The 21016-nt window shown below is 42.3% G+C and overlaps 1 protein-coding gene across 6 annotated transcripts in view; it reads right to left on the reverse strand.

The window, feature by feature from the left end:
• LOC146713706 (type II inositol 3,4-bisphosphate 4-phosphatase-like) overlaps positions 1–20997 on the reverse strand; it is a 43593-nt gene extending 22596 nt beyond the window's left edge. For 2 of the 6 annotated variants that reach the window (XM_085450058.1, XM_085450055.1), the window contains exons 1-25: positions 20909–20997; positions 20259–20461; positions 19594–19652; positions 19425–19506; positions 19137–19334; positions 18801–18848; positions 18561–18667; positions 18222–18332; positions 13375–13454; positions 10878–10971; positions 10564–10633; positions 10303–10450; positions 9203–9333; positions 9003–9110; positions 7042–7150; positions 5079–5244; positions 4801–4989; positions 4579–4717; positions 3623–3834; positions 3382–3505; positions 1894–2020; positions 1674–1814; positions 917–1014; positions 673–770; positions 183–337 (exon numbers count right to left, since the gene is read on the reverse strand). In XM_085450058.1, coding sequence (XP_085306184.1) covers positions 183–337; positions 673–770; positions 917–1014; positions 1674–1814; positions 1894–2020; positions 3382–3505; positions 3623–3834; positions 4579–4717; positions 4801–4989; positions 5079–5244; positions 7042–7150; positions 9003–9110; positions 9203–9333; positions 10303–10450; positions 10564–10633; positions 10878–10971; positions 13375–13454; positions 18222–18332; positions 18561–18667; positions 18801–18848; positions 19137–19334; positions 19425–19506; positions 19594–19652; positions 20259–20379 — 2915 coding nt within the window. In that variant the 5' untranslated portion in view covers positions 20380–20461; positions 20909–20997. The other 4 variants (XM_085450057.1, XM_085450056.1, XM_085450059.1 and 1 more) reach the window with 4 other exon arrangements.
• Between the last annotated feature and the right edge of the window lie 19 nt (positions 20998–21016).

The raw sequence follows: 21016 nt of genomic DNA on the forward strand, positions 1-21016 counted from the left end.
TTGATGGCATGAAGTAAAAGAACAAAGAGAGAAAAAGATTAAACTGAAAAAGTTTTGCAACATTTACAATAAGTGGAGAACAAAACGGGGAAACAGGAAAAACAAACGAGGCGAACAAACAGAAATAAAGGAAGGCAAGAGGAAGAGGATTGTTGTGTTTTTCAGGAGAAACAAAAACACACCTTCTCATCCAGTCCAGTGCGATGCTGAAGTGCTGCTGGCTGAGTGTGTGTCGCTCCCGCAGTAAGGCGCACTGCTCCAGCGTCACCGACATCGCAGTGCGATCCTTCGCACTCTTACAGCTCGTCAGCCGCACACCGTTCACCTTACGACACACCTGCACGTGACAAAAACACTTTGTTCAAAGGCCCAAAGCAGAGAAAACACATTAATATTATGGGAAGTGTTGTAGCAGAGGTCCTAGTGTAAATGCCCCTTGAGTAAGTTCAACATTGACAGTCAGCTGAGCCCTTTCTGTGGGGCTTGGACGTTCTTCGCCTGTACAAGCATATTATTGCTTGTGAGGTTAATTAGTGTTTCTAAACTGGTTACATGGAGTAAAGGAGTCTCCATCGGGAGCACTGGGATATTTGCCGGTGGTTCCCACCAGGTGATCCCCACAGAGTCAGGTCTTAAAAATCTTACATGAGTAAGTCTGTTTCAGGTGCTTACCTTAGCAGCGATCCACAGAACCTCCACGTTCTTCCTCTTCTTGGCCTCAATGCTGCGTTCCAGAGAAGACAACAAGTCTGCCAGCGACTGGATACCAGCTGACAGAAGAAGAAGGAAGTTCAGTTCAGTCATTGTTTCACTGTTAGCGATCAGACAACCCTCTGTGAGCAAGCAATTAGCAAGAGTGGGAAGGAAAGCACCCTTTTAACAGGAAGAAACCGCAGTAGTGATAAAAAAGCCTTACCTATGTCCGGCAGTCTGTCCCTCAGTGTGTTACAATAAGCTTTGAGACGCTCACAGCTCTGCTGGTTTATTCTCTCCTGCAACGAACAGTCACCAAACCTGAAAACAAACATCAGCTTCTGAGTATTTTTACCAAAAATGGAGAGAAATTTCGCAGCTTACAGGAAGCAACCTTCTATTTTTTGTTGTTGTGATATTATAATGTTTAATGTTCATAATAAAAGTTGGCTAAAGTTTCAAATAATGAGGGAAATGTCAAAAGCCAGGTATGAACAGTAAATGTTGTTTTCAAAGCCTTTTCTCTACCTAAACCTGATCTCTACCTGCAGATTTTCTCACAAAATTCAACTACAACATCTTGAAACTCCTCTGGGTTCTTATTTGGGCTTTTAATTTGAAGCATTCCAGACGCCGGCCAATCAGAAAAGAGTGGACTTTTAAAAAGGTGTGCCTTAAAAGGGCTGCTTGTTTCAAATGGAGGATGAGCTAAGCGCCTACAGAGAAGGACAAAGTAACCAAAGCTAGTCGAATCCTAAAAGACGAATGTGCAGCTTGAGATGCAGCTTAAAGTCATCTGATTAATAATCTCTAATGAAGATTAAGCTGTCGATGAAGATGTGCACCAACAGCAGACACATTAATATTTTTTTCCTATAAGACCTCTACTTCCAGCAATTTTATTCAGAGGTAGAAAAATATATTGATGTTCACAAGAGTTTGAATTTTGCTCATTAAAGAGTGAAAAGCGGTTTGTTTACCTCTCAGCGTAACTCTGATGCTGGTTGATTCCAATGTTAAACAGAACAGGATCGACTCGAATCAACAGTCCATCTTTCAGTTCCTGTGGAAGTGAGCTGAAGGTCTCCGGGGGCAACGGCACTTCAACAATAAAACTGCCCCTAGTTGGAGATGAACGCACAAAGTGAGGAAGCTGCACACTCACTGCGTGTATAGATGTGTGTGTGTGTGTATTCCCACCATGTTCCACTGAGTGTCGGCAGCAGGTCGTCTGGTTGTTCCGTTTTGGCCTCGGTGATGGTGAACGCTACTCTCTTTAGGTCAGCCACACCCACTTCCATGTCTTCCAGCATCCCAATCTCATCACCTGACACACAAACACACCTTAAATGTGTAAGCACTGCATGTGTCACACTAAAATAAAGGACAGCAGCTTCCTTGAGAGTGGCTGCCCCGTGATTACTAAAACTTTCACTTTCAGTGACCACTTTCCATCGCAAGGCCTGACACACACCTTACTACAATCACTCAGACAGAGCGGCGAAGATTTCCAAATCACAGACAGACGGCCAACACACTGCCATCAGTCTCAGTCAGTCTGCACCAATAACTTATTTGCAACACATTTTGCAACAAGAAACTCGAATGAACTGGTTGACAACTCTTTGTTTTTTGGGTACTTTCCCAAATAAATCTGTGGAATTTTCCCAGATTAATCACAGTTAATCACTGTATCATCACAAACAGATTGTACGTACCATATTTTTCAGACTATAAGGCACACTTAAAATCCTTTAATTTTCTCAAAGATCGACAGTGCGCCTTATGTATGAATTTTGGTTGTGCTTACTGAGCTCGAACCGATTTTATGTGGTACGTGGCTTTATCGGAGCATTATGGCTACCATAGTCAGGAGCCTCGCGGAGAAATCTGGGTCCAAAACTCCGTCTGCTTCAGGTCCCAAAGTCAAACGAACACTGCAGCATCACTGAGAGTTAAAAATTATCTAAATTCTTTCATCTTTAATAAAATGATCAGCGTTGCTGCTTTAACAGGTGTAACAATTAAGTTTAACATTCAGAAGACATGAAGACAGGAAACTAAACAGCAGTGAGGTTTGTCGGGTTACTGAGGTTTGGCTAGCTGGAATATAATGATGTGCTACATGATCGCTAGCGACACAACTATGTTAGCATAACATTAGCACAGTGAAGCTGGAGGATGAACGCCAACTTTTTCCCCTTAACCCTTAACGCGAGGGTTCCTGATGGTCAGGGACAAATGCAATTGCATGGCAGGATGCTGTAAATGGATCAAACTTCAGTCAGGAGAACAACTGAGATAATCCATCCACAATACGAGGTTAGTCATTAATATACTGCAACAACATGGGAATAGAGCAGCTGCGAGAGAATTCAACATTAATGAATCAATGGTAAGGAAGTGGAGGAAGCAAGAAGAATGAGTTGAATAAAGTTTGACTCATCTGACTGTTTTGTTTTGCTTAATTCACCTTATGGACCGAAAAATACATTAATTGCAGACTGATAGCCGAATAACTGCCATTTTAACACATCAATCACTCAATCATGAGACCTGGTCCCCGTCTTTAAGGCAACCATGTCAAAGGCAATAAGATCACAGGTTCTTCAAACATGGTAACAACAATTTGGTCTCACCAATGACTGTTTTCCATAGTGTGACTGTGTGTGACTAGTGTGTATTTACCGTGGGTGCTCAACAGGCTTTCAAATTGAGCCAATACTCCTACAGTGTGAAGTTGCCGTAGAAAGTCAGGATCCTCCAGGCCTCTGTAAAGCTTCAGCATGACACCACAAACTACTGCTGAGAGCTGGAAGACAAACACAGTTTCTTTAATACAGAAAACTACAAACTCCCACTAAAATTCCCCCCCCAATAAAAAAAAAAAAACAGAACATGTTCCCTTTTAAATCTCTGTCATCCTCACCGCCTGGCTGAAGACGGCGTGACGTCTCTGGGCTATGTGTGCAGGGCCCTGAGCGACCGTCACATCCACTGCCTCCTGCAGGACCACAAAGGTCATTGCTACCTGGGCCTTCCCCACTGCCTCACGCACGCAGTCCCTAAGAGTGACCACCAGAGGGAGAAGGTGCTCTTGCCAGGTGCACCCAGAGAAGGAGGAGCAGGAGGAACGAGAGGCTGGAGGGAGAGCGTGAGAAAGTTTGGTGTTTTAATCAGAAATTTACTTTAAGAAAACAAAAAACAGGTATCTGAAAATGAGATATCTAAGAAGAAGAAGAACTAGCAAATCTAAGTTAACAGGAAATGCAGCACTGATGAGTGAGATGAAGTGATCTTTCAAACAGAAAGAAAACAGTGAAGCATTAAAAATTGTTATTCAAACGTGCTCTGTGCATGTATTAAACCCTGTTCACTGTCAAAGTCTGATCGGAATTTAAAACGGAGGTATTCTCCGACTGTCTCAGCACATGGACTGATTTTGATTTAAAGGACTCGAGATGAAATAATCCCGAGGTTAAATTAACCATCACAAGATTCATGCACAGCCAAGATGCACATCGCTGAAAAACTGTATCGAGCTTATTAACGTTATTGCAAGCATAATCTCAGTGAGAACGCTGCCTGCCAGATTATCAGCTAGCATAATCCATGATATTAACACGTGCACAATGTCAGGTAATACTTCAAGACTTCCTCCTCCAGAGTAAATACACGTGGACACACAGCATACTGACAGCCAAGGTAACTATGGACTGAACAGCTGAATCTACTAAAACCTTTTGCAGAATAATCAATTGACAAATTTGTTTTTTTATCGCTAATTTAATGCTAAATATATTAAAACATATAAAAATGATTTTATACACAAACAGGAGCAGAAACATGCACTTGTCTGAATAAGAACTCTGAGACGTGATTTACCGTCACCTGTGTTCTGAGAGTTCGTGTCCCCTTCCTGCGGCTCTGGTGACATCACCGTCTGCTCCTCTTGCTGCTGCAGTCGGTCGACCATGGCAACAATGCAGTTGATGCTCTTTCCGACATTCACCCACACCCTGTCCTACACAAAAACAAGCACATATAAAAACTGGAATCATACAACGCTGTCGGAAACACGCAGACATCACACACACTCCAACTTGCCCACTCCTCGTCGTCGTACTCCGTGTCGTGTCGGCCACCATCCTGCTCCTGATCGGCGGGACAGTTCTCACACAGCAGCCCGTTGCTGTGCACGTGGCTGCTGTTGGCGTTTGCGATGCACTGGTTATGGATCTCCAGCAGGGCGCATTTTACCAACTCCTCTTTGAGCGCGTGCACAAACTGCTCGGTCTGGTGGACGACAAAGTATGAGGAAACGTCAGATTTCTTGGTGTCCAAACGACTGCCGGTTAGCTGTATTCTTCTTATTCCTTCCTCACCTGTTCCGTCAGGCTGCCCAGGACCTGCCGCAGCCGGGCGGCGTTCAGCTCCTGCGCGACGGAGAGCAGCTCCTCTGCGAGCCCGAAGACCAACGGCTGCAGCTGGGCCATCCTTGCCAGCAGCTCCTTGGCTCTAGAGCTCTCCTCCTGGGAGTAAGAGACACATCTGGAGAGGAAAGAAAGGAGGACGAGGAAAACTTTACCAACAAGCTAAACTGAAAGAGACTGAAGAGTCCAACAAGTCCACCTGTGTAGATTACACACTGTTGTATCTGTTATACAACAGATAACAACATGAATTTGTATTGAATCCTTGACTGCAACATTTTGGCTTTTTAAAACCAGATGTGAAGGACATGGGTTACATCCAAGACTACTGCGCGCTCGTAATCTAGCAGCTTTAGCCTGGGCGGTCGATTTAACTCTAGGTGGGGCCATTATTTCCAAACGAAACATGTTGTAATCAGAAAGATGATTGATGCTATAAACTCATCACAGAGTTTACTGGGGTCAAAGTGAGAAGTAGGATTATTTCTGCCTGAAAACGTGCTCAGCCGACGAGCACCGTGATGTCCCCCTGTGGTCAGGACATTTCTGTTCTTAAACCTCAAGCTGAGCATTTAGAGTTAAAGTTCACCTTTAAGTATTTATCCTTCATGACAAGCTTGTTGGACACAACAGTGACTGATATTAAACCTCAATGCAGAAAAAACAGCAAATTTGATTTGATTGGTTTGCACAGTCTCCAGTTTTCACATGTGGACACACAAATCTGTTTTTATCTCTGAGATGACTCTTTATGCAATACAGTGATGCCTCACAGTAACGCAGATCACTTTTCGGTGATTTTTTTTGTGTTTGTGTGCAATTTTGCTTTTTTTGGGGGTTTTTTGTTAGCACATTATGTTCTGCGTCCTGATTGGCTCTAGACCACTGTCAATCAATCTCATGTTGTGTCTCCTGCACAGTACAGAGCGTGAATGTGTTCACTTTGTCAAATTTATTGAAATCTTTGCTCGCTAGCAGTGTGACTCTGAAGTGCTGTACTGTATGTTTGTAAGTTTTCTCCCCAACAAACACAACAATGTCCACAAACCTTTGCAGCGTCAAAGACACCTGCAGGTTCCTTAAGTTCATAATACTGGACGTATTTTTCTACAAAGGTTTGAACTTTGAGGGTGTTTAAACAAGAGAGAAGAGTGTGAAAATGTTCGAGCCTGTCTGAGAAAAGTGTATAACGGGTGTAGTGAGGGGTTTTACAGCCTTAAAACATCTATAATAACTGTAAAAAATAAAGGTGGCTACTGCGCAGACTTCACCTACCGCTGGTTATTTTTGGAACGCAACTCGTGATAAACGAGGGGCCGCTGAATAACACTGACTAACACGTTCTTATATTTGATCTCTCTACAGCAATGGACAAAAGTTTTGTTAGTGGCACGAATTAGGTGTTTGACACACTAAATCACATTAAGATCTGGGGATGAATCCAAAATGTTAATCCGATGATCTCTGTGTCACTTGGTTGGACCTTCTGCCTCGTTACAATCTTACATTGTGCTGGAAAATCGCTCGTAGAAGTTTTTAGTGTCACACAGTGTGATTTACTTAATGCAGGAACGATCGTCACCAATTATTTGCGATAAATTGTCACCAATTTGTGGCAATGAGAAAACTTTTTATTCATGAGTTCATGTTTATAGATATTAACTTGTGTTCAGCTCAATTTAATTTACAGCGAGCGCTTACAATCTCTTTAACTCTTCATCCCTCTGCTGTGTGCAGACTGAGATAATTCCATAAAAATTAAAGCATCAGTGCGCCGACTCCACGATGCAGCAACGCTAATCCCGACAGAGTCGAGATTATAGAGATTAACCGACAGCAGCCAACAATATTATGTTTGAGTGTGACGCTGTTGGAGGAAGGAGGAGGAAGAGAAAATAAAGGGTGGAGACGTTACCTTTCCCTGAGGTTTGTATGTTTCCTGAGGAGTTTCTTCAGCCCTCCGTGTTTAAAGGCCTGGTGATGATCGGCCGGAGCACCAAAGGTTATAACGTCATACCAAACACCTGAGGACAGAGATGAGTGAGTGAGAGAGCTTTGTAGCGTCTTAAGCACAGAGAGAGAGAGAAAGGTGAAGATGGGAAACAAAACACTTTATAATAACATCATCAGTGAATCATAATGTGGTGTTTACAGCTGCTACATGATACATGATAATGCCTACAAACTGGTAAACAATTCCAATTAAACCAGTTTAACCAGCCACATAAGGTTAATAGATGATGTTTAGGAATGTTTAAGTAAGCCGGTGGAGTGGCAGTAGTACCAGTCTGTGAACCTTTGTACCCCGTTTCATTTTTACTTTTGCTTTCACCTTTACTTTAGGAAAACCTGTGGTGTGAGTTACTATAAAACAGCCTCGACTGAGCGCTGTCTCGCTGTTCATACCACACATGCACCACAGGCCTGAAGAAGAAGGAAGCCGCAGACTGAGACAACAGCCGCGTTGACATAAAATGTTATTTTCTGCTTTTATTCACACAACCAACATAAAGGGGAATTACACCACTACTAATGATGGCAAACATCATTTATTATTAACAGTAAAATAACTACTTGATAAAGTTTAAATCACAATTGTTTGCTTACATGTATGTCTGATGGTTATTGTAAAGTGTCGTCAAAAGTCGATAAAAAATACACAACAGAAATAAGAAGCAGTTAAAGAAAGTTCGGTTATGATTTAGAAACACTTAAATAATATTTAAATATTTGAGCATTTTTAATTTATGTCAACATAGCAAATACATCTTTTTATTCTTATTTATCAGCATCGACTGGGATGCAACTAAAACCTGCAGTAATTTACCTGCAAGCTGTTCACAAAACACATTGAAATTAGAGGGACACACTGGTAACTGCTGCAAACGGGAGCAGGAAAGCGTGCTGCGCTGTGAGACGCTTCATACCGTGCAAACAGGACACAGCATCAAAGATGGCTACCGCTGTCAGAAAGTCCTGTACGGTACTCTGCAGGGCAAATCTGCTACGTAACGCTAGAATGATACAGTTCTGCCACAGTTAACCACAGTCAGTGTGGAGCGGTTACCACCGAATACTGTTACGACTTGACTCGTAAGCCACAACTACAATTAGAGACTGATGCTACAGCTTTTAAACCTTATTGAAACCTCTAGATGTTCAGTTTTACAGGTAACGTTTATAGCTTAAGCTATGATTAGATACATTCATGGGGTGCACTTTGGTCCGAGTCTGTGCAGATGTCCACATGTTTTTGTAACCTGTGACCTCATCTGCAGAGAATTTAAATCACAATCCAAATATGTAGCTCCAACCTTTACACCAGGGGTGTCAAACACGAGGCCCGGGAGCCAGAATAGGCCTTGAAAAGACTTAAAGCTGGCCCACTGGATGACTTTGAAAATAAGCTAGCTTTTTTACTTTTAACTGCATTTTCATTGGTTTTACAGCTTTTTCTATTGATAAGGGACCGCACCCCTGGGGTAGTATGAATTCATACCACACACTACAGCAGAGTAATTAAGTAATCGATAAACAAGGAAATGACAGTAAAGTTCCTGTTTTTTTATTATTTACCACAGAAATGTCTTTTTTTATTCTTAATATTGAGTCAACAGGGGGAAAACAACCTTTTCTGTGAATTAATTTAAATTCTTTAATTAAAGGACAATCTGGATGAGCCGCTATCAGAACATTTTCTGTAACTTTAAATATTTCTCATGTAGTTTCAGCGAGCTGTATGAGCCCATGATTTAAAATGAGTTCGACTTCCCTGCATTAAACAGTCTCTGTGAGGCCAGCGGTGGTTTCAGACACCAAATCACACGTTAGCTTTGAAATGCTCATCTCTAAGAAGCAGGAGGCTCCCGGGTGTACCTGTGCTGTCGGGACTGGTGACCTCCATCCTCTGCGTGTGTAGGTTGGTCGGAACAAACTGAAGGTGTCTGTCTGACTTACTGGTGCTCGACTTAAAACAGGATGAAGCTGCGGATATATCAGGATATATCAGTTCTGTGTACTTCCAGATAGTATCTGTGGACAAAGCTAAAATCCGCGTGAAGATCACGTGACCTCACCTGAGACTTTTTCGAGCTCAGCGAGCAGTTCCTGATAGCAGCCGGTCACGTGGTTACAGTGGCTGACGACATCATGGCGAAGGCCATCCCAGTGGGGTGAAAGGTCACCGAGTTCCTTCACTTCCTGAATTCTAACAGGAAAAAAAAAACTTCAGGCTGAAAGAAACAAAGTTTTTTCTACTCTTGGATTTTTATGATGTCATAGGCAGGTGATATCCTTGACGATCTCACAGAAGCCCCGCCCAGCTGCTGTTGTCAGGGGCAGCTGAAAACAGTGGTTGTCTAACTTTTGTTGCGTGTAATAACATTACACCCACACGTATGTCCCTCCACACGTTTTCCCTGCTTGTTCATCTCGTATGTGCAGTTGCTCTGCGCCCTCTGGATAAAATGAGGGAGGTCCACAAAGGGAGGAGCTAAAACATCTTGTTCCTTACAGAGGATGACCTGGGGTGCTGCACCAACGCCCAGAATAAGATAAACAAGGAAGAGTTTGAACTACTAAAGAATAAACTGCAGTTTCAAGGTGATTTTGATCTGGTACCTGAGTTCAGGTTATTGAGATAATAGATTAGTTCTGAAGGGTCGTTTTCTTACAGACTTTTATTTTTGCATAGGTTGTGTTTTTTTTTATTTCTATTTACATATATATGTAAACCCAGCCAAAAATAACATCATGAACAACTTCCAGGAAGCACAGTGTGAAAACATGCACGACCACATTATCTCATCTCTGCAGGGATGCACTAATCTAACGTTAGAATCGCATATCCATCCAGTCCTGACTCAACGTGCTGGATCTGTGTCAGCATGCCGACTTATGGACACGTCTGTTTCAGTTCTGTTGTCTTGTGTTTACTTCAGCATGTAGCTAGCAGAGAGCTAACATAGCTTGGAGGAAGTTAACAACATCGTTTAGGTGATCCTGAACTAAAAACTTTTTCAAGTTGTTTAAATGTACATTTTATTTACACAAGTATAGTAAACATGTCTGCTTATGTAATCATCAGAAATGCATATACTGTCAAATAAAACAAGACTCAAATGTTAGTAATCACCCCCTGAAGGCCCAGTCTGAGCAAAGAACAAGCCCTGCATACCTGTTTGTATGTTCCTGTGTGAGCAAGCTCAGCAACTGTTTGGGTAAAGAGAAAGAAAGCGGCGTCTCTGACATCTGTTCCCTGACCAGCAGCCACCTCTGATCTTCTGTCTTAAACCTGTTCACCTTAGAGACCTGAGCACACAGCACTGCACGCACACGCACACACACACACACACACACACACACACACACACACAGGTTAAGGAAGGAAAACTGATATAAAAGCAGAAAACCATATCCTGTAAACTGTGTGCCTCACATGCTCTCATCATTGGACTGTTGTCTTTGTCGTGGACAGAGCCGTGAATACTGTCGCACAGCGTGGAACACTGGGGCAGGAAAACGGAAAGAGAGAAAGTAGGTCAAACATAATTTGTTATTATTTATCTCTTTTCTTGCACTTTAAAATGAAAGCTAGACTGGACAGTGCTAAAGCAGCTTCACTGTGACTCATCTACCAACCTAGACCTCAAATGTGCCAGAAAGAAAACCACAGAGCCAATTGTCGACTTGAGACGAGTCCACGGTGCATCAAACGAGCACCACTGAAAGAGAAAGACAACTTTGTGCTACCTTGTGTTCAGAAGGAGTTTGACTCTCGCCGTCTCCCTCCATCTGCACGCGGGACACCCGCACCTCCCCCACCTCGTTCACGCCATCCATCGTCCTGATGAAGAAAGAGTGGACACTTCATATTCAAAGAAAAAAATCACAAAAATGTAAAGACTGAGCGGTAAGGGTACCATGAGTAGGGCATTTGATGCTAATTAATTCAACAGAATTCATGAACATATCAGAAATATGGGAAGTACAGCGCTGTGGGAACACAGACTCTGCTCGTATGTGGATTTGCTCACATGGACAGTCACTCCTGAGAGGCCCACTGTGAGCCAAGAAAACCTGATTCACTTTTCAGTTCCTCTTCATAGTTTAAATTCATAATTTGGAACGGACCAGTGAACACAGGGGGACATATTAAAATATTTCAAACCAAGCTTTCTGAGAAACAAGACAGCAGAGCGACTAGTGGGAAAAGTTAGAGAGACTGAATGAAAAGCTAACTAAAAATACAACGACTAGCAAGACAAAGCTTCAATCACCTGCTACCTGATTCACCAACGAAACAAACGGGAAGAAAGAAATAGAAAGTTAGGTATACAAGGCTAACCTGAGCCACAATCAGCTAACGAGAAAGACGAAGCAACTACAAAGAAGACAAAAGTTACTCAAAACAAGATTACTAGACAACTTAAGGTGGTCAGAAACCAGAGAACCAACAATCCAACACTAACCATAAACAAACTAACTAACAAAAAGAAGCTAGTGAAAAAAACAAACATACTAGAAACATAAGAAAAGTTCAGGAGGGAACATGTTTAAGACGATAGTAACAATTAGCTGGAAATGAAAAGTTAGTTAAACAAAATAACTGACTAGATGGTAAAAACAGAAACAATAAATGAAAATACAGATGGAGGTAAAGACTAATTATTAACTAGAGAACTGAAGCTCACTAGAAACAATTACAAGCAATACACGGCTAAACAGAACAACGAGGCAATGCTAAAGAGCAAGAGAACTGGAGTAGAAATAGATGCTGCACACTTTTATGGCCTCCAGGCGTTAATTTTCCTGTTGTTTTTCCCACTGATGCTTCAGAAAATTCTTATTTAAAGAGTTTTAAACATTGAATCAACCCAGAGACTGACTGGATAACATCTGGCAACAAGCAACATGAGGGGGGAAAATGTGTATTCCCTTACTGGTTGAGGTCATTCACATGACACTTGTCGCAGTAAGGCGCACGGTGCTGCACCAGGATTAGCTTTTTGCAGGGTTGCATCACAGTTTTTCAAGCTGAGTTTTTGAGAGTGTTTGCAAACAAGTTGCCATCTTCAATGCAAACTAGAACAACCAAAGCAACGACAAGTAGGTCATTGCAAGCTCTTTGTGACCAGTTTCAATTAGACAATTTCATGGTACATGTGCAAAGACAATAACGGACTATTCTTTTCTAGATAAGCCGTATTCACCAGCAACCGCTTGCCAATATACATCCTTCCTTAAGCTTCAGCTACACAGGACTAGGGACCAGTCAGGGACCTCCTGACCCCCTGATAACCCTAAAAATAAAGCTAAATATTAACAACAGAAAGACAAAAAAAAGGTACTAAGAAACAAATCACCATTAAGGTAATCAGGAACCAACATAAATATGAAGTAATGGCTACCAATTACACAATAAGCACCAGGAAAAGTTAACTAAAGACTAAAGACACCTCTAAATGATAGAAGAACCAACAAACACACGTCTGAAAGACTAGCTAAGAAATTCCATTAAGGTGGTAACAAATATTTCTGGATAAAGATGCCTTGCTTTTGTAAGTTTATTTGAAATGCTTCTTTATGAAGTCACAAAAATTTGCAGTTCTGCCAGCCTGCATGAGGTATGCGTTAGTAGTGAGGCACACCTGGATACAACATGCCAGCACAGACACACCTACTGCACTCCGCCTGCTCATGCCTGGACCGCGCTCTGGATCTATGCCTCTCTCTCCTCGTCTTCATTCTTCCTGTCCTCCTTCGATCTCTCGGAATTTGCTTTTTCATCTAATCTAGTCTTTACGGCTGCTCGTCTGTCTCTCTAAAGATGCTGTGGTGACAAAACAGGAAGGAGCTGCCTTTTTCTACTTTCTACAGAGGTGGAGCCCCACGCTCTCTCCTCACTTCCTCTTGTGGTCTACAGTATCTAAGCAACGGACAATCCTGGAAGCTTTTTATGACGTGCAATTCGTTGACTTCAAAACATTTCTATGATAGGAAATGGGGTAAAGCTGGGAGAGAGCATGCATGGTGAGGAAAAGAGTGTGTGCAGAGCAGGTAAACTTAAAATGAACTTCGGATGCCTGCAGGGTGGTGGGCGGGGAAAGTTGTTGATGAGTTAAACCATGCAGAATAGTGACGAAAGGTTAGTAAAACTGGATAAGGGGGACACAGAGTAATTATAAACTTTATTTTAAGAGAAGATGTGCTGAATATGGTTAAAAGGGGAAGATTTAAGTGTGTTTACCTGAGGCTAAGAGAGACGTGAGGCTCCTTGACCCTGAGCACATCTCTGATAGAGAACGAGGTAAAACCCAGGAAGCTCCTCTGAGACAGAAACAGAGCAAGACAGTTGTTTCATCTCACATCAAACTGCTTTTTCATTGTTTAAATTTTCTTTGTGGCTCACATCATAGCCATATAAATATATCCAATTTCCACTGACAACAAGCTCTATGTGAAAACATCAGCTTTAAAGTAGATTATGATGATAAGACGCGTTTCAACTTGTGTTTTTTAGAATCAGGTCAAAAACATCGACTACACAGTTTCACATTTCAAACCATGTATAACATCAACACTTAACCATAACGTGAACTCTAATAGCCTCATCTGACAGTGTGGCTGCAGTCTGAGAGACTCAAGGACAAAACCTTCTTTTAGAGGCCTGATGGTTTTCCTTAATAACAAATAAGAAGCAGCACTACTTGTATATCTCAAGTCACTGGAGATTGAAGCTTATCGTGGCAAACACTGGGTGAGAGCCAGCGTGAACCAGAGTAAAAATACTCACAGTTTGGTTCAAAACTCGACTTTTAGGCACAGTTTTGGTTTGACACGCTGACTCCACAGCTTCCAACAGACCAGCAGGCCTTTACCAGGCATTACAAGCTACAGTAATACCACAAAGAGGACCTTTGTAGTGCGGTCACGATCTCAGTTTCAGAACTCTTACACCCTAGAAAGCTTTCACAGGTCAGTTTGGAATCAGCACGTAACCGTGGGAAGAAGCCAGAGCACACGGGGAATTTCACAAACTGGTTTTGTGAGCAAAATATAGTCACTGACTAAAAGCTTCTTCCAGCTGCCCCGTCTTTCACGAGGGGTCACCTACTGCAGCATGCATCTCCTTGTGTTTGACTGGGCAGATTTTTTACACAGAATGGCCCCAAAGGGATCTGGATTGTAAACCACTACACTATGGAGCCAGACACTGACAGAGCCAGAGAGTAGCACCAGTGCTATGGTTTCACTGTGCATTTCTTCTGCACCTAAAAATGAAACAGACCTGTACAGCACCATCATGTTTGGCCTATTTTAGCTCTTGAACTTTCCAAAGTAGGCTACTTATTGAAAGCCTCTCTTTCCTCTGTGACTACATACTCTTACTGCTGGGTGGATTCAAACACCAAAATCAAGATAAAATCTACACTCGATAAAGATGTGAGGTACTCAGTCTTCTCAGCTGAGACTATGTGCGTACAGCATCTTTCCTTTTAATTGAATTCTGTGTTAGGCAGCTTGTGCCCGTCACTACACGAACCACAGCTGCAACTGCACATGCCAAAGTTTATTAAGAACTTAAAGCGATGTTCAGGCCAGATTAAAGCTGTACAACACGTGCCCTACAATGTCAGAGCCAGGCTATAATCAGGCTGATATCATGCAGTCTGAACCCGACGTAACAGCCCTCACAGGGAAGACGTATTCCACTCCAAGGTATGTACAGAGCTGTCACACCAATTAATAAAGGACCAAATACACATCCAAACTCATCATCTCCACAAGGTCACGGCCCTGTTATCAAAAATCCCCACGGCAACGACACTGAAATCATTCGGCTGCCATGACGATAATCGGAAACTCAGAGGATTACCTTGACGAGTGAAAAGCACTCAAATCACCCAAAACACACACAAACACACACCACAGTGAAGACAAAGTGAATGAAGCTGCATTTACTTCAGTTGTCTGATATCTTTTATCACATCAAACATGCATTCATTTCACTGAGTCTGAGACTTTAAGCTGATATTCAACAGAGGCAACCATCAAAAAACTAAAAATACACAAATAAATAAAAACAGCAGATATAAAAAGACACCAACCCACACAGAAAGTAGCTCCCACGTGAGGATTCATTCATCTGAGTGATGTTTGTACAAACATCTAATGAATTTGGATATCTGGCCAAACATTTTGTGACAGGTTTTCATTTCTGTGTGTAATGTAAGGCCGATAGCTTCAGATGCATCTGGTCCACTGCGAGCAGCAGTGCAGGCGTACTGATGCATCAACTTGCATCAATTTTGGCCGCCTAGCCGAGAGACATAGGAGGAGGTTTAACCTTTTCATTTTTTAAACATGCTGATTTGCTTTTTAAGTTTCTTACTCAGTTCTTACCTTCCTTTTATTTGCTGGTTAGTTCTGGATCAAATGAATTCGTCTGTGAGTTTGTGCAGTGAAAACTGGTCGGTCAGAATAAGGCAGTCATTTTTTAAAAGTTCTGAATGTTAATTGTTTAGAAAAAACAACAACACTTATTTGTGTGATTACTATATTTAAATTATCACAATGCAGGACATGTTACAGCAGACACGCTATGACGTGTCCTCATTGCTTCCCAAGAGCAGAGCCAGCCTGCAAACAAACTTTTCCGAAAGCCTTAAAACGTTCTTCATAAGTAGAAATTCATCTTTGTCAGAGACCCTTGTAGGACGCTGAAAAGAGAAAACCACTTGAAGACAGACAGAAGGAAACCGGATATTGATGGGTTAACTTCAGTCATGCAAACAGTTGCCTCATTTCCTCGTTTGCAGCTCAAGGTTAGGGTTACAACACGCAAACATGCAAACACACACCGAGCTAATCTGTCTCACTCAGTTCTTGGGAAAAGCAAGAGGCTTTTAAGATTAAATGCAAATCACCATCAAACCTTGACAATAAAACATCTCTATTGTGTTATTTCCACAACAATGACATTGAACTGATGCATCATCTGCACCACCAGCTTATCAGGAAACAGCATCAGGGTTATGCAGCGATCACAAACAGCAAAACCCTGTATTGCAGAGTGTGAAAGACGAGGAAGTTAAGGTTCACATATAAACCTGAATAAGCATCAGCTGCGAGACCAAACATGTATCAGTGTTTTATCAAAAAAAGTCCCCTGTCTAAAACCAATTTCCTCTGGAATATCCCTTAAAGTTAAAAAGCCACTCAAGACTGTCAACCTTCCTCTACACATACAGAGCATGTTTCCATTCACTTAGCGTGGCCTTAGTCGCTGTGTAAGTGTGCTGAGGGCTACTTTTGAAAATTTCCGGTCTCTAAACTCAGCTGAAGGCTCGTAGAAGGCTTTGATCTCTGCCTCAAAGACCATCGTCGGAAACCTGCGATAAATTTTTGCTTCTATTTTGTAATCGTCCAGCATTTGATGCCTGGCCGGTCAGGTCTGTGGCTAAAGTAGCTGACTGTAGCTTAGGGATGGACGGCTAGCTATCAAAGCAGACACATCTCTAAACTTAAACCTTAACAAATACCAAAATAAATAAAGTTATATTTAATCCCTTACAGTTGAAACTATCCACAGAGACTGAAGCAGATTTTTGTAGGGCTGTAAGCGGGCTTATTTCTGCTGCTAGTAAGGAGTTTTAAACATGGGAATCTACGGGGTTTGATGCATGTGGACTTTCCCTACCTGTCCAGCAGAGATGCTGTGGCCGTCTCCTGGCGGTCGGAGACAGTCGGTGCATGCCTTCATGGCCCTCTGCATCCTCAGAAAGTTGGTTTTTTAAAAAGTGACTTCCTGTTTCTGCTCTGACTCTCACTATTTCAGTCTATATTTCTTTCTAGGATTTCCTGCTTTCTAACATCAGCTGAAAATTTGATTAACCAGCTGAATCTATACAATGACACACAAAGGAAGTGAGTCACAGGTACACATCCCAATAGATTAAGCATGTGAACTTTTAAAACAATCAAACTTTTCTTTATTCTTAATATCAAACTGACTTTTTAAATAAGCTTCTGTCAGCTGCTGCCACCTCACCTGTGTCTGCTCATCAGTCTTTAAGGACATTTATTAATAGTTTAATGTCACTTTTCTAATGTAATGATTCCATATTGCCAGGTGCTCACTCCGTGCAGGCAGCTTTTACTGCAGTTTCATGCATTTAGATATACCCAGGTCCTACTGCCAGTACAATGCTGCGATTTGGTTGCAATCTCAAAACTGTACGCTCATTATTAACAAATATATTTGAAATGAATTTGAACCCAAAACAAAAGCAGGTAAAGTTTTACAAATCTAAACTGAAGCTGCTGCACAGACACACTGCTGGACAATCAGAAATACAGCCCAGCTACAGCACCTGCAACACTCATCTGCACCTGAACGCATCCTCGATGTTAAAGACTATTTGATATTTTAACGCTGACTTTGGCAGCAGCTGTACGAGCAGATTTCTCCTGCTCGTGATGCATTTCCAAGCAGGCGTTCAACAAAACTGTGGATAAAACAAGAGAAACGTGAAGCAGAAGGAGAGCGGGTTCATCCATTGGTCCAGGAATTAAGCGTCTCAGAAAACATCGAACACAAAAAATAAACTCAGTGTCGCCTTTGGTTGTCCCTTCTGATCCGTCTCCAGCTGAAAAGACCAACACACACCGGCCGAGTATCCTCCCGCTCCCTCCGCCTCCTATTTCGTCATGGCCGACTGGATTAAAAACACACGCCCCTGAGCATCATGGGAAACAATTGAACTGGCTGGCAGCTTGGAGTTTGGCAAAGAGGACGGAGGGAAAAGAGCTGAAAACGGAAATATTTGCTTTTCTGTAATCTCACTTTCTCTCTCGTGTTACTCTTTCAACCAGCTGTGTGTGTGTGTGTGTGTGTGTGTGTGTGTGTGTGTGAGTGAGAGAGAGACAGATTAAGTGACCCAAAAGAGAAAATGAGTGTGCTGAAAAGCTACCACTGCTGGTATTACACATGCACATAACCGCACCACTAATCCTCTTAAACACACAATTTTTCAGACACACAGGAAAAACACACACCTGGAAACACACACTCACATATATACACACACTCACTGTTGTGGAGTCGTCGCCATGGTAAATGGTGACTTTGATCCTGCAGTGTCGGTATAGCGGGAAGTCATCACAAAAGCACACTGATGTCAGAAACACACCATCATCTGATCCCTGAAACAAACACACACACACACACACACACACACACACACACACACACACACACACACACAAAATGCAGTTTGATCAATTCAGAGGAAAATAATAAGCCTAACTTGAGCTTAGCCTTAATATAACGCAGCTCATGTGCCATAAATGGTGTGTGAAAGAGGTTCTCACAAAAATAGCAATAAAAGCGAAGAACAGGACTTGGCAGTCTGTGTGTGTGTCTGTGTGTACCTCTGCTATCTCTGCGCTGCAGTGCTTCCTGACTGTGTGAGTGTGTGTGTCGATGACAGAGATGTGAATCTGGATTTTGTCTCTGATGATATCCAAGCCGTGACACTCTGAGAGAAGAAGGGCCGTGGGAAAGACGTCAGGAACAAAAACACACGGTATGACACAGAAAATCAGCAGTGTTATAAATGAAAGCTTTAACGGTGTGTGTGAGTGTGTGTGTGTGTGTGTGTGTGGACATACCCACTGTCAGGTGCAGCGGAGATACTGTAGCAGCAGTTTCTGCTCCACCTGGTGGCCACAGAACAGCATTACATCAGCTGTGAACTATTCAAACCTGTTAGTTTAACACACATCCATGTGCTATTTTTATAAACCCTGTGGCAGCTGGGATAGGCTCCAGCCCAACCACAACCCTGATAAGGATTAGTGGACGAGAATGGATGGATGGATTTGTCCACTGCTTATTTGGGTTCAGGTCATGTGGGCAGCAATAAATAAAATAAATAAAATAAAAAGTATAACGTCTCTTTGACACTGAATTAAAACAACAAAAACGTCTTTGACCGACATGCTCACCTGCACCTCCATCATTGTCAGGGCTATCCGTGGTGGTTTGTGTGTGTTCCTGCGTGTGTGTGTTAATGAGCGTGCGCAGGTGTGTGATGCGTCTCCTCAGCTCCTCGATGTTGGCGTCTCTCAGGCTGATGAGCCATGACGTGCACTCTGCAGAGCTGCTCGACTGCAGGAACACGGGAGGGTCGCCGCTCTCAAAGCCTCAACACACACACACACTAACACATTTTACTGTGCTCACATAGTATGCGAAAAGGTTCGTTAATGTGTGTTTGTGTGCGTGTTACGTACTGACAGCCAGCAGTCTGCTATTGTGTGGAAGCTTCATGACGTTACATCTCTCCAGCAGCAACACCTCCTCCAGCTCACCAGCCTGTGTTAAAGTTTCACATTTTCTCTTTAATAAAGAACAAAAAGACACGTTTCCTGGTTTTCTTGGTGTCTCTATGTTGACTCTCACCTGCTTCTTCAGGATGAACAGCAGGTTTCCTCTCAGACGGCAGAACCGCTCTGTGAGACCTGTGAAAGCACAGAACGGCTCACAGATTTCTGAACACTAAGATGGAAAAATCTGTCTAAAGGGAGCTCTGCAGAGCGTGTTAAATAACAGCGTTTTCTTTCATGACCTTTAGATTGTGAGTCAGGAAACTGCTCTGCCGGTGGAGACTCAGAGGTTCCACGAAGTAAAGTTAGAGTGACTCAGGCAGGAGATGGAAACAGACGAAGATGACTGCAGAGCAGAAGAGAAAAGAGATACAAAACAAAGGAGAAGAAAACGACAGAAACATGAGAGATCAGGATACAAAAAACAGAACTAAAGATCAAAAAAGAGAACTAGTAAAAAAATAAAGACGATAATTAAAGAGAAAAAATAAGAAAATGAAGATGAGAGGCAAAAGATAAAAGAGAACAAAATAGAACAGAAGATAACAAGAAGCATAAATATTAGGACAAATAAGGGAGAAGAAAATAGCAAAGAAGACAACGACAAAGGAGAGCAAAACACTGCAGTGAAAGTGAAGTTAAATAAATAAAAAAAGAGAACAAATGAAAAAGTAAAGATTATTTCCATCAGCCTAATAGAGGTTATGATAAAGGAGAATAGAACTGATCAGAATCTCTTACCTGCCTCCTGCCGTCCGACCTGCAGCGTCCCTTCTTTCTGGAAGCTCCCAGATGTTTCTTCTTTGGACAGAGACAGCAGCTGGCTGCGGTTCACTCTCAGCTTCATCCTCCTCATCATCATCTGCCTGCTGACCCCGCCATTATGATCTTCTTCTTCATCACTATCCTCAGCATCATCAGGGTTCCGTGAGCGTCACTGCTTTCTAAACAGAAACACACAGAACAAATCAATCAGTCTTTATTTATAAAGCACTTTTCATACAAAAAAATGTAGCACCAAGTGCTTTACATGGTTAAAAGCAGCCCACCCCACCCTCCAGCTCACTCCCCACACTCTCATTAACATGTTTAAAGTTTGCACTACAAAAACAACTGGAATATTCTGAGTACTGTGGCTATATTATTTACGTAGTAATAGTACCGCACACGGTTTACATACTTACATCCTTAAGCTAAGGCTTTGTGAAAACAAATACATGAACATAAAGCGGAACAAGTGCACCTGCACGGTGCCACACCAAGTTAATGCTTGACATTAGTTGTTGACATGACGGGAAAATGTTTATAAAAACAACCGAAAACTCGACTAAATATCCGCACGTGAGATAAAGTGATTCACAAGTGTTTTCCGCTTTTTCCGTGTCTCTTACCGGCACAGAAAGTGGGTTTTGGAGGGGTAATGACCAACTTTACCAGCCGCGGTGTGTTTGGATAGACTTAGCCAACGCCACAGCGAAATAACGTTTGATCGAATCAAG

The sequence above is a fragment of the Copadichromis virginalis genome, linkage group LG3 (genome assembly GCF_057382275.1).
Source record: "Copadichromis virginalis isolate Kocher_CV1m ecotype Utaka linkage group LG3, C_Virginalis_male_GT1.1, whole genome shotgun sequence".
NCBI lineage: Eukaryota > Metazoa > Chordata > Actinopteri > Cichliformes > Cichlidae > Copadichromis > Copadichromis virginalis.